Below are 13,034 nucleotides of genomic sequence, written 5' to 3' on the forward strand. Positions count from 1 at the left end.
AATTTAAACTGTCTTTATGTAAAACATACCATATAACTGGTTAAAAGAGCCTGTGGCAAATGAAGATAACTTTTAAGACATTTCTAGCTACAAAATAAATCAGCTGCAGTGCAACACTGCTCTCTTAAGAATTACTCTTACAAAACAAGCTGTGTGGTTGGCGTTAACAAAGCCAGCCAAATGATGACGAACACGCAGCAACAAAGACCATGGGGTAAAACAAAACCAGACCAGGTCAGTGATACCTGAGGAAACACCTGCAGAGGAGGCTGCAGATGAAGCAGCCTAGCTCTGTGTGCTTGGAAGGGGCTGCAGACAAGCCAGCTGGGTGAGAATAAACTTTAAAAATATTCACTGCCTACTCTAGGATTGAACTTGGAACACTTGAATATTTGGGACTGCCATTCATAACACTATTAATACTTTTCCCTGACTTTCTATTTCCCTGCAGTTAAGTGAATGAAATAGAAAACCTTGCATTTCTCCCATGCCTTAGCATCACTGAGCGGGTGCACTAGTCTGGGATTGTTTCCCCTTGTCTGCCTTCTACATCAGTACCTATTCAGAAAGCACCTGGTCTCTGAATGTATTCAAAGCCAGTTATCTCCATATACTATATATCCTAGCAGACCCAGGATTTCATTCTTTTTTTCTTTTTTTTTTTCTTTTCTACTCAGGAAACAATTATTTGACTATTTGTCTGTCTTTCTCCACTCCCTGCCCCATAACTTTTGAAACTGTTGGCCAATTTTAATGAAATCTGGAAGAAAAGCCCATATCTTAAAGACATTAAATTCCTATCACCTTTGTCAATAGGTGAGAAGGAAAGATTTTGAACTAGTGCCTCTGGTAAAGGAAAGGTACCAGCCTCAGCAACAGCAGTCAGCCGGTCAGGATGTATGCCAGCACACAGATCCTTCCTAGACCCTTGCTCCAAGGAAAATCAAGTTCTTATCTCCTGATAAAAGAGTACTTTAGGGCAGTATGAAGCTGGGAGTACCGGAGACAAGGGGATGGAGCATTTAGGACTTAAACAATGTAAAAGAAGAATTATTATTTCTGCTGTTTCACTGCAGATTGTTTTTCCCCATGTCCCACCTGCTTCAGAACAAGTCCTGAGGGCTGCACGTAGCCTTAAGGGTGACACCTAAGGGTACTTCTCTCAGCAGGCAGGTAATACCTGGCCCCCTGTCCAGGCACACTACCTGGGGGGACCAGCCTCAAATGGACAACTCGCCTCCCTCTCCCTGCTTGATGGAGAGCAAGGCAAGGATCCCAGGTTAAGGTACCCAGCAGGGTCTGTACACCCAGTGGCTGGCGGGCTGGGAATGGGGACACACCACCCACTGCACCTGACCCACAGCCCCCACTGGCTGCCAGACCCAGTGTGTGTTCTACCTAACGCCTCGCTTCCTACCAGCCCTTTCTCTACAGGCTCCCATCTAACCAGCAGTTCCTGCTGGAGCTCTCTTATTTGCACAGCTGCATAGTGAACCAAGCACAGAAAGTAGGTCAACAGCAACAAAACGACCTGACTTATTCCTCCCCTCCAGCCCCACCTCTCCTAGCAGAATGCAGTTTGAAGATGACTCACAGTCCCTTTCTATCTGAACCCCAACACAAAAGAGCAAGTCAGAAGTCAAAACTTCCATTTCCCATTTTTTTTCCTTTTTTTAAATTATTTTTCTAAGCATTTTCAATTTTCCACGGAAAATACTATTTTTGTACTAGATACGGTAACTCTAATTTTCCCTTGAGGATTACAACTAAGGTTGCAAAAAAGATGGCATGACCAATTTTGAGCACCCTATTATTTAGCAGCAAAGTCCTGCTTTGATCCATCTCCCTGCTGACTTCAATGGAGCAGCACTAGGTATAAATTAAAGCAAAATTCAGTCCATCAGCTCTACTTTAGGCTTCATGCATCCCATTTAAGCAGTGCCTCCACCTTGATTTCACCTTGCTGCAGTCAGCAAAGAATGCTGATATAAAAGGTGCCATGCCTTTGTGTATCCACTCACTATGCTTTCATGTTTCAGCTGTACCATTTTACCTTACCATTAAAATTACATTTGGGCAAAAGTGAAAGAGTGTATAATCTCTTGCGCTCTCTCTGGAGAAAAAGCCTCCATTAACTTTTTCTTTGTCTCCCTGTACACAAATAGCAAAAACACGTATTTTCCAGTCAAAAACAAGCAGCAAAGTAAAAAATCCATTACAGGGAGCGCAGTCATTCAATCTAACATTTTTCATGTGAATGGAGAAATAAAGTGGGATTTCTTCAACAGGCAGGAAAAAAAAAAAAAGATATATCAAGATCATCAATCAAGCTAGCAGAAGTTAGACGTCCGGTCCCCTAGATGCCAATAACAATCCCAACCATGTTGCATCAATTAGTTGCTGATTGCTTGTGAAGAAGTAAGAAAGCTTTAGTGCTTCTCTCCCTTCCCTCATTACCATGGAAGAGTGCACCACAAAGAGCCATATCACAAGTCGCAGCCACAGCCACGTGGATGTGTGCTCCCCTCACGGTCAGGTCAAGACTCCATCTGCCATTGAAGAGCTCTTTCATGTTACAGAAAAAAAAATCAAATAACTCTGTGGGCTAAAGCTATTTGTGACAGTAATCTTTTTTTGCTCTCAAATGTCACCCGCTAAGCATGCTTTATTCATCTCGTCACAAAACTTGGTGGCGCAGGAACTCATTCTTTGGCCTTAGCAGAGACATAAAATGAGAACAAATGGAAAAGAGGCCTAGCTGTACCTGCAAAATAATGTACTTTAAAAGCATCATGTGCAAACTGGATGTCACATTGAAGTTTTGAAATTGGAAAAAAATAATCCTAACCTTTCAGATAAAGTTACAGTCAGAAGTGTAAATCATTTTTACGTGTTAGAGCCAGATAAAGATGAGCTCATTTCTCTGCACGTCAATGGAGAAGTATTAGAAAATATAGTTCCCTGAAATGTGACTTGGAATTTCTTTTCAAACTTTAACCAGGCAACCTTCCCAGCAAACACAACCAAAAAGTACGTTACTGTACATGAAAGCCTTAGTATTTTTATAGGACATTTCAGCTTATCTATTTGAGTAGCCATGCTGAGGAGCTACAACGTGCTGTCTCTGTTGAGCTGTCATTGACCTCCGTCGATCTGCTCAGCTCCAGCGTGAGGGCCAGGATTTCACTGTAGTTTTAGTTTTGTTCTAGGAATCCTTCACAAGTTACTGAAAAGTATGAAAGGTGTCATCATCAAGGTCACGACAGGCTAGTTTAAATAAAAGCTTTTCTTTCATTATTTTAACACTTGTCACTGTTTTCATTATTGCGAAGTATTTAGATTACCAAAGGCTTGCCTTCGGAAACCACGTAGGACAGGCAGCCTCCTACAGTATCAAAATACTTTTGCCATTCCACTAGATAATACACTTACGTCACCAAGCTTCACATTTTACAGAGGACCTACTTGTCAGTGCCACATGAAAAAGATAGAAATATGTGTATATACGTGCTTGAACAAACACTAATAACACCTGGGAAGAAACACGATTGTAAAGCAGGAAAGAGCATTTCAGTTATGCTTTCTTAAACAACAGAGTTTATCCGAATGGATATTATTTATGCAGAAAAGATGACAAAATCATATCCTCCAGTCTTGGAGGTCCAAGAGCACTTCACACACCAAAACTACTGCTGTATTAGAGGAAGGACATCTACCTGATCACATCACAGCTAGAGGTACAGAGCGTGTCTTGGCTGCATTTTAGGCTTACAAGCAGAGCACTTCACGCTGCAGCTCAGCTGAGGCCACATTTGCTGTTATGTATCAAGCATAAAACCTCAGCAACGCTGGCAGCATTTCTCTGCTGTTTCAAAATAGGTCGGACTAGACTGTGATTACTAGTGTTGCTCGCAGGCATAATAATTTTGACTTTTTGGATAAAGTTCCCCATCAGCAAGCATCAGAAAATGAGATTTTCTTTAACTAGAGAAAATCATGAAATACCCTGTTTATGCACAGGGAGAAGTAAATGTGAAATCTGCATCGGGAGTAATTTATCACTGTAGGTTCAGGATTCTACTGTACCACAATAAACAATACATAAATTACACAGCAAAAGAAAATAAGCCTCCCAAAATGGAGCAACAGTGGTAACACAGATGGTGCAAGGCACAGACGTTACCACATACATATAAGATGAACTGGGCAATTCAGCCAGGCCAGACCTCTGGTTGGTGTTAGACTGCTTTACAGGTTTGACTATCCAAGAACCTCTCAGGTATTTCAGTCATTCCTGATGAAAAAAGTCTTTACTTTTTCATAGAAAATCTGAATTCCTCTAAACAGCTCCCCTTTCTGCATACCCTCATTTACACTACAGAGATTTAACAGGAACATTATTATCCTTTTAAGATTTTCAGCCTCATAATTCAACACTGCCACCAACTCTTTATAGAGTACAGAACTTTGCGACATAAAGTTCTTCACGTAGGAACGGTGTATCTTTGCAAAACCAAACTTATTCGGATCAGTAGTTCGCTCCTATGTAAAGGAGCGTTATGTTACCGTAAGGATTTTTACCTTTGAAACTTAGATTCTTGTGCAGAGCCTTTACATGGACAGTTTAAGGTTATTTCTCCTGAGTTGAATTTCTGAGTCTCGGATAAAGCCTTTGGAAGGAAGGCTTTAAGATGCCCTCAGCTAACTGGATCAGCAAAGACTTTTCTCATGTTAACAATTTATACAAGCAACAGCCACCTGGATTTCAGCTACTTCATAAAATTAGATTCATTATCAGCATATACTGCATAAGCAAAAATTTTTAGATGAACAAATTGCACAAAAAAAATGTTTTACTGAAAAAAAAAATACCATGTAGCCTGCCAAGTTCTCTTATCACTTTTATCAGATATGCTATGAACTGACTTCAATAGTTTATTAACTCTTGAATCAGTTTGAGATGTTGGCCACTGAATGCTTGTTAAAGTAATTCACAGAATAACATTGTCGAAAAAAAAGATACCTATTGCAGGCCTTCTATTTTGACTTATAGTAGTATCAAAAACAGTACTTCCAAACCCAATGTATTATTTTATTACTATTTAAGAGCAGACTTTCTGCTTCAGAGGTTGCGTAACTATTCTATTACTCTACTCCATTATTCTGAGCTGGAAGTACTTTCCATGGATTTTGTGACTTTCAACAAGTGGCTTTCATGCACTTGTCCAGTCTCCTCTTCCAGCCATGTAAACTTTTTACTCCCACAATATCACACGCACCTCCTTGTCATTTTTCTTGAACCTCAGTATTTCTTCAACACTTAAATTTTGCCAGAACTATATGAACCACAGCTGGAACTGAGAAATATTTGTTAAGTGGACTACTTTATTAAGTAAGGAGATTTAAGAAACTTGCTAGGACTTTTCATACGAAATACATGTAAAAAACATTTTAAAATGAGACTGTATGAGAAAGCACTTGTAGCCATTGCTGCTTTGTAAATTCCCATAATGGGGTTTGCAGGTTGCAGGATATGTAAAAATGAGAAAGTAAGTGTTTTTTTCAAAGAAGAACAATTCACTAAAACTTCCAAATAAAGTAAAATGTACTAGTCAGAACACAAAGCATAAAATGAAGATCTTCATTCTGTGATTAGCAATCACAGATGTTAACATTATATATAATATTCCAAATTACTTTAGAAATAGACAAAAGTACAATTCAATGTACAGAAAAATTTACAGTGCAAGGCATAAGCCAAACACAACACTACATGTAATTAAACTTTTTAAACCAGTAAAAATGTGAGGAATGAGTGGAATATGGAAAAAATCAAAAGTTAAGGAGACGTACTCTTAGGACTGTGCAGAAAAATAATTGTTCCAAGCATAAAGAAAGATATTAAGCATGTGGAAATTCATATGGTAACACAAACATATGTTAGGAACATTTGCTGGGACTTTGAAGGTAAACAAGATCACTCAACTCAGAACAACAAAATATTGGAAAAAAAAATCCTCTTTTACCTTTCAGTGTTTCAGTCCCAAACTGTTTTTGCTTAATTACCTGACATTACCTCATCTTTTCCAATCCATTTTCTCACAATTAAGAAAATGTTACTAGCACTGGATATCAGGCATCAGTAAGCGAGTAACCACAATAAACTACAAGGATAAACACAGAGTACAAAATAAACAACTACAAGTACTGGATAATACTGGAACAATTGAAGCAATTACACTTCAATACGTAAGTTCCTTTGTGAGTCCACTGAAAATGGCAAGATGGCTTAACATTTAGTCATGCATTCATAAATAATTGTATAGCTATATTATAGCGCAGACAACAAATAATGTATCTTTTTGTTAGCATACAAGACTTTATATAACCATTTTTCAGTTAAGGTAAGACCAAAAAGCATTATTAAAAGTAAGAGACAAACGAAGGCTAACTTCAGTTTAATTCAAATGATTGTTTTATTTTCCAGAAGCTTCCAGTTTCTTTTACAGCATCTGCCCATATGACAACATACAATTGGACCCATACAACAACAACAAAGCCATTTGCAGATAGTATTTAGGATTAAAGTTCCAGATTGCTGGATTACCGAGCTGGGTAAATAAGATATCTGAACAGCCCGCAACAGCCAGTAAGTTGCGTGCAACCTGGGATGGTACTCAACTCATAGCACAGAACAATCTTTCACATTCAGCTGTTGAGTCAATTTGAGTACGGACTGCTTGTTGCAATAGTTTCAGACCACTGGGCATAACTGATCCCTGATAGCCCTTAAATTCCCAAATTTTATTAATGGATTCCTGCTCTCTAGTATTCTTCACAGCACATTCCTTGACATAGCTGGAGACAAAGGCCACAGGTACTCCAGGCTGCCTGTGATGTATGTGAATGGTATGCTGTTCTAGGAAGCAAGGATCTTACTTGTGCTGTTGAAAGGTTTGTTTTTTTTTTTTAATTTTTCTGCATTATCCTTGAAAAATAAATAACTAAATTGAAGTTGCAGTGCTTTTTCCTAACAAAAAAAAAAAAAAATGAAGATGTTGCTAACTTCCCAGTGATGTCTGAATTTTTCATCTACTCTCATGGTCACACACAATTTCTAAAATCAGTAATGCATTTACAGAAATGATACCCCTGAGTTCTGCACTTTCTGGCTTACAGCTACATGGCCTTTAGTCACCATTTGTAAAACTTTTCTTTATTGAGAAAAGATGTAACAGAGCCAGCAGACCTCACGTTGGCATATGTGGGTGGGGGCTGTACCAGGCTCCAAGCTGCAGACTTTGCGATCCTCCTACATTTTGATGCTTTAATCCTTCATGAGGTCTATGTAGAAAGTATGAAACTAGAAAGAAAGGCCAGATTTTAATTACGTATGCACCCACAGATCAACAACTCACAATACTCTTAAATATGCCAGATATAGTTCGTTCTGTGGAGTTGCAAACCATCTAGAAGTACTTATTTCTCAGCAGGAAAGCTAGGGGCAAGTTTTATACTTCTGCCGTTTTCAAGTGTGCAATAACAACCCCGAGGCTCTTGCCTTTACAGTCAGATATATAATGATTACTAGAGATTGCAATTTCTAATGGCCGTAGCTGCACAAGATCTCCACTCCTCACACCACAAAACTTGTGTAACTGAAATATTGGTACTACCAAGTCTCCTTTTTTAGGCTGCAAGCCGGTCTCTGGTGTACTTTTATGTATTTTTGTAATTTTCTTATGTATCGTGGGGAGGACAGATTAGCCTCTTATAGCAGGAACAGCGAAGAACCGAAGCACAGCCGGCACCGTCCCCCCGTTCCCATGCCAGGTACGAGGACGTTACCCTCCCCGTCTCTCCATATTTACCGTTCCCTCACAGAAAGCCGCTAAAACCGCGCATTTAAACCCCCAGGGCACAGCACGACGTCCTCACACGGCTCCCTCGGCCCCGCCCCCTCCCCAACGGCCGCCCCCGCCATGATGGCGGCCGGCGCAGGAAGGGGCGGGGCGGGGCGGGGCGCGGCCGGGAGCGCGCAGCGCGGCGCGGGGCGGGCGGCAGGGCCGGGGCGGGGGGGGCGGCGCGCGCCGCGCCCGCCCGGGAAGGGGGGGGGGGGTGCAGCGGGGACTGAGTGCCGCCGTTCCCCCTCCCCGCCCCGCCGCTGTCCGCCCGTGGCCCCGCCCCCTCCGAGGGCCCGGCGGCGGTCGCATGGCGCCGCCGCCGCTTCCCTTCCCTTCCCCTGCGGCCGCCTCTCGCTTCCTCCCTCCGTTCCCTTTCGCTTCCGGGGTCAGAGCCGCCGCGGCTGCCGCTCGGGAGCGAGCCCGGTCCCGCGGCCCGGCCGGCAGCGCCGGCAGCCGCCGCCATGGCCAGCAACCCGCAGCCGCAGCCCCCGCCGCCGCCGCCGCCCCCGCCGCCGCCGCCCCCTCAGCAGCCGCCGCCGCTGCCGGGGGCCGGGGCGGCGGCGGGGGGCGGCGCGGCGGAGCCCGAGCTGGTCTCCATGATCGTCAGCCACCTCAAGAGCCAGGGGCTCTTCGACCAGTTCCGCCGCGACTGCCTGGCCGACGTGGACACCAAGGTAACGGGGCGGGGAGGGCGGCGGGGACGCGGCTGAGGGGATCGCCGGCATTCGGGGCGGTCAGGGGGAGCGAGGGGCGCTGCCCCGCCGCCGGGCTGCCCCCTCTGACGATGTTCTCCTCAGCACACCGTGCTCTGGGGGTAGGCGTGTGCCACCTCTCAGCTTTGTCTCCCTCGTTTTCGGCCGCTTTCCCTCCTCAGCCCGCCTATCAGAATCTGAGGCAGCGCGTGGACAACTTTGTTTCCAACCATCTGGCCACGCACACCTGGAGCCCGCACCTCAACAAGAACCAGCTGAGGAATAACATCAGGCAGCAGGTGCTCAAGTAAGTGGTGCCGCTCGGCGTGCTCCCTTCGGACGCACCGGTGCTGCGTGGCGGGTGGCTGAGGCGCTAGGTCAGCTGTAAACTGTCCCCTTTCTTTAAAGAGACTCCTGAAGAAGGTTCTGTCGTTGTTTTTTAAAGGTGGTGGTATTTCCGTTAACGGTTCACCATCAGCACTAGCCAGAGTTAGGCTTCAAATGTTATTTTGTCTGATCCAAGTTGAGCCAAGGATGGAAAGCTTAGTTTTGACTTGGGGTATAACATTCTAGTTAAAGATTAACTTTCCTGTCTCTTTTCAGTCAGAAATTAGTAAAATTACTACTGTCATCAAGTTTTGAGCTGAGGAAGTTAATAGGGTTTGACAGATCAAGCTCTGCAGAGTGCAAAGTGAAATTCACAAAATAAGAAACTGGATGCAAATCTGTTATGAGAAGAGCTTTTGCAGAACCGCTGTCATGTCAAACTGATGTCAAACACTTACCTCATGTTTGATTATTTCATTAGCATCCCTTTAGTTTTACTTGTCAGAAAGTAGTCATAAGAATCATCGGAAAGTTTCTTAAAGGGAGCCTGAGTTTGATCACTGAGCTGGGTCAAATAAGGTATTAGTGAGCAAATGTGTTCAGTTATGGTGTAGCGATACCTTTGGTGACTGGTACAGAGGATCTGGGGATTTTTAAATAAGCAATGGGGATAATAGGCAGCATAGTCTTCCCTGGAACATACGAGGTTCTAGAGAAAACCCTTAGCTAAAAAGTTCTCTGTCATTTATTTTATTTTTTTACTTAGCATTAAGGGTGTTCTGTAAAGCTGTAAAAACTCTGAGGTGTCACCCTGTATTGTGCAAAAGGTAAATTAGGGCAGTGATGACTGGTCTGGTATTCATCTGTCCCTCATGCCTTCTTGAGTGTGTTTGTTTTATGCTAAGGGAGTTGATAAGATCAGGTTTCTTTTTTTCCCACAAAAGTCACTTTTATAATTAGCTAATACTTGTAGGCATCACCACTAGTGATGTAACCACGGGCCATTTGTTATGTTAGTTCCATGTGATTGGATCACTTTATTTCTTTACTTTTTTTTTTTTTAGTTCATAAGGCGATAGAGAGGGCAGTGGAAATACAGGTAGCTGGCTAAGTGCACTCCTGCAGCGATATTCAAAAACATTGGTGCTTCACTTGAAGTGTTTAAGAGAGTTTACGTTATTTAAATGAGCATTTATCGTGAAGATGTTCTCTAAAAAGTCATTTTTGATTAAGTATTAATGTAACTTTGTTCCAGGTCTGGAATGTTGGAATCTGGAATTGACAGAATTATTTCTCAGGTTGTGGACCCAAAGATCAACCATACATTCAGACCTCAGGTGGAAAAAGCTGTCCATGAATTTTTAGCTACACTGAATCACAAAGAGGAGGCAGGTCCCAGTACAACTCCAAGTGAGGACAAAACAGATGCTTCAGTTACAGTACAAGGTATTCTACCATTTCTCTTAGCAGTCTGTTACCAAAAGTTTATTTCTTTTTCTCAGGAGAAGAAGCGTTAGCTAGGTTTGCTGCTAGCACAGAATTGTTATCATCCATGCTAGTAAGCTGAGTGCCAGGCAGCATACCATAATATTTGTCTCTTGCTGTTTCTACAAAGTTAGAAGGCAAGAGAGGTGCCATGTACCACTCTGTCACTTCTACCTGAGATTACAGTGGTTCAGTTTACTCTAAGGAGAAAAGTTGACTTCAGGGTTTAGCCCTGTATGTATTATATGATCTGATGAGACATAGGTGTAAAAGAAGAATGATTTATTTTTTTATGCATTGATAGATGAACAGAGCTTGTCTTTAAGACGTTTAATTGTCTTAATGCTGTTGCTGTGTACAGTAAAACTTTAATGGCTAAGATTCTCTCAGGAGCTTAAGTTCAGCTGTAAATCAGCCAATCCTTAGTTTGTTTGAAAATGCAGTACTTCCTTTATGATTTTCATTTATGTTGCCTGGTATCAGCTTCTAAACACTCCTGCAGGTAATTGTCCATTCTTTCCCCTCCTAAGAGACTCCACAGCAGTCCATCTATTTGTAACCAGAGCCTTTATTTAAATCCTAGCCCTTTTCCTGTGAGGCCCACTTCCTTTAATGTAAGTGGGTTAACAAGCCAGCTGCAGCTCCCAGTACTAGTCTGTTTAACCCTTTCTCATCCATCTTCAAAGATGCTTCTAAGAGGATGGGAAAGTAATAGAGGGCATTTTGATAGCTTTGTTATTACATAATCGATACGCTGAGTTCATTTCTGATGTCATTTATGAAGATACCAGGGGGTACAAATGTAGGCTTCTTGCTGCAGTATTCCGTTTTGTGCTTCTCCAAAGCCTATTGATAGTAAAGTTGAGCATCCTTCCCGTAAACGACCACTGCTTTCACTTGAGAAGTGTAACTGGTACTTTTTTTTCTGAACGACATTCTCCAGATGCAAAATTAGTCAAACGTTTTAGTTATTACTCTATTTCAAATAAATAAAAATCACTCTTTTTCCTTTTACTTGCTTAAAGTCATTCTATCTAAATGGCCACTTCCTTTCAAATATTTCAAAAGCTTCCTTCATGGAAAATCACAGAAACTGAGATGAACTAAAACTTTTCTTTCTTACTCTTCAAGGTGTCTCTACTACAACTCCTAGTGGCAATGTAGCTAGTGATGCAATGTCCATTTTGGAAACAATAACTTCTCTTAACCAAGAAGCAAGTGCTGCCAGGGCTTCAACAGAGAACTCAAATTCCAAGAACAATGACAAAGTTGCTAAAAGACTCTTATCTCAGCACAGTGTTGATGGTAGTGCTGAGAGAGAGAAAAACACGGAGGACTTGCAAGACAGAGAGAAAGCAACTTCTGATGTTTCTGGAGAAGGAGCTGAAACACTTGCAAAGTGTGAAGATTCAAATGAGCTTCCCAGTCAAAGTGAAGAAATAAAAAATTCAGCAAAGGATACCAATAGTTTGACTAATACAAGTAAAGAAATACAGCAGGAAAGTGAAGATCAAAAGAGTAAATTAATAGATAAATGTGACAAGAAACCAGACAGCAGTGAAAAAGGTGAAAGAAGAAAAGAAAAGAAAGAGAAACCCGACAAGAAGTCTGACCATTCAAAAAAAAGTGATGATACTACCAAGTCAAAAGAAGAAAAGCAAGGGAGAGAGCTGGAACCAGCGAAACAGTTAGTCCCAGAAAAAAATAGCAGTAAACATAAAACAACTGAAAGCACTAAAGAAGGTATGATGTGGGCAATGCTTATTCTTAAAATATGAAGTTGTTTTTGTTGTGTGTTGTTTTGTTCTTTTGAAATGTATTTGGGAACTTAATCAGAAGTGTGTGGGGAATGTATGTTCTCTGCTAGTTGTGGCAAACTTAACTAGCTAGCTACAGTTAGCTCTTGGTTCATCACCCTTAACCAAGGCGCCCAAATTAGGAATCTGATTGTCTTTGATCTTCAAGTGTGTGTGTTATTGGTCATCGGTGTTATTCCAGCAAGATCTCTCAAATTTCCCAGTCTGCATTTCAAGATGTTAATTTATTTATTTTTTTTATTATTTCTTAAGACAACTTTGTTTTCAGTGGCAAAAAAAACTGTTTTGGTAAGAAAAGATTCTCAAATATAGTATGCTGTATTACAGCCTTTTCTCTCTATTCTTTCCTTTGCAAGAACATACATCAATAGATTCGGATTTGGATGTACTCAGTGACATCACTGTCAGCTCTGTCCATACCAGTGACCTTTCTTCCTTTGAAGAAGAGAGTGAAGAGGAAACTGTAATTTCTGACAGTACTGAAGAAGGGGAGATCACATCAGATGGTAAAACAATCAGAATGTTAATTTTGGTGGTAAAATGGCAAGAAAGAATATGCAACAATTCTGTTATTTGAGTGCATCCTATCCCAAATTTGACATTTTGCAATATTTTCTATTGTGTTTATTTTTGAGGAAGGGCTTTCAATGTGGAGTGGTAGTATTTGTGCAATCGTGAAAGATGAGCACTAGGCATATTTTGAGACCTTTTTTAACAGCATGATATATTCTAAGGATTGTAAGTATTACTTGTACTACAGTATTCCATAGGCGACAGAAACGCATAGTGTTTGGATATGGATGGATATG

General features: G+C 41.6%; 1 protein-coding gene across 5 annotated transcripts in view; it reads left to right on the forward strand.

Annotated features, from left to right (window-relative positions):
• Positions 1-8,149: 8,149 nt before the first annotated feature.
• BOD1L1 (biorientation of chromosomes in cell division 1 like 1) overlaps positions 8,150-13,034 on the forward strand; it is a 35,384-nt gene continuing 30,499 nt past the window's right edge. For 4 of the 5 annotated variants that reach the window (XR_013950272.1, XM_080589507.1, XM_080589508.1 and 1 more), the window contains exons 1-5: positions 8,234-8,578; positions 8,779-8,903; positions 10,179-10,369; positions 11,540-12,151; positions 12,582-12,731. Coding sequence is in view for 4 of the 5 variants with exons in the window: in XM_080589507.1 (XP_080445633.1) it covers positions 8,366-8,578; positions 8,779-8,903; positions 10,179-10,369; positions 11,540-12,151; positions 12,582-12,731 (1,291 nt within the window). In the remaining variant the exon portion in view is untranslated. Of the gene's footprint in view, positions 8,579-8,778; positions 8,904-10,178; positions 10,370-11,539; positions 12,152-12,581; positions 12,732-13,034 lie in introns of all 5 variants that reach the window. The other variant, XM_080589510.1, reaches the window with a different exon arrangement.

The sequence above is a fragment of the Anser brachyrhynchus genome (genome assembly GCF_964034855.1).
Source record: "Anser brachyrhynchus genome assembly, chromosome: 4".
NCBI lineage: Eukaryota > Metazoa > Chordata > Aves > Anseriformes > Anatidae > Anser > Anser brachyrhynchus.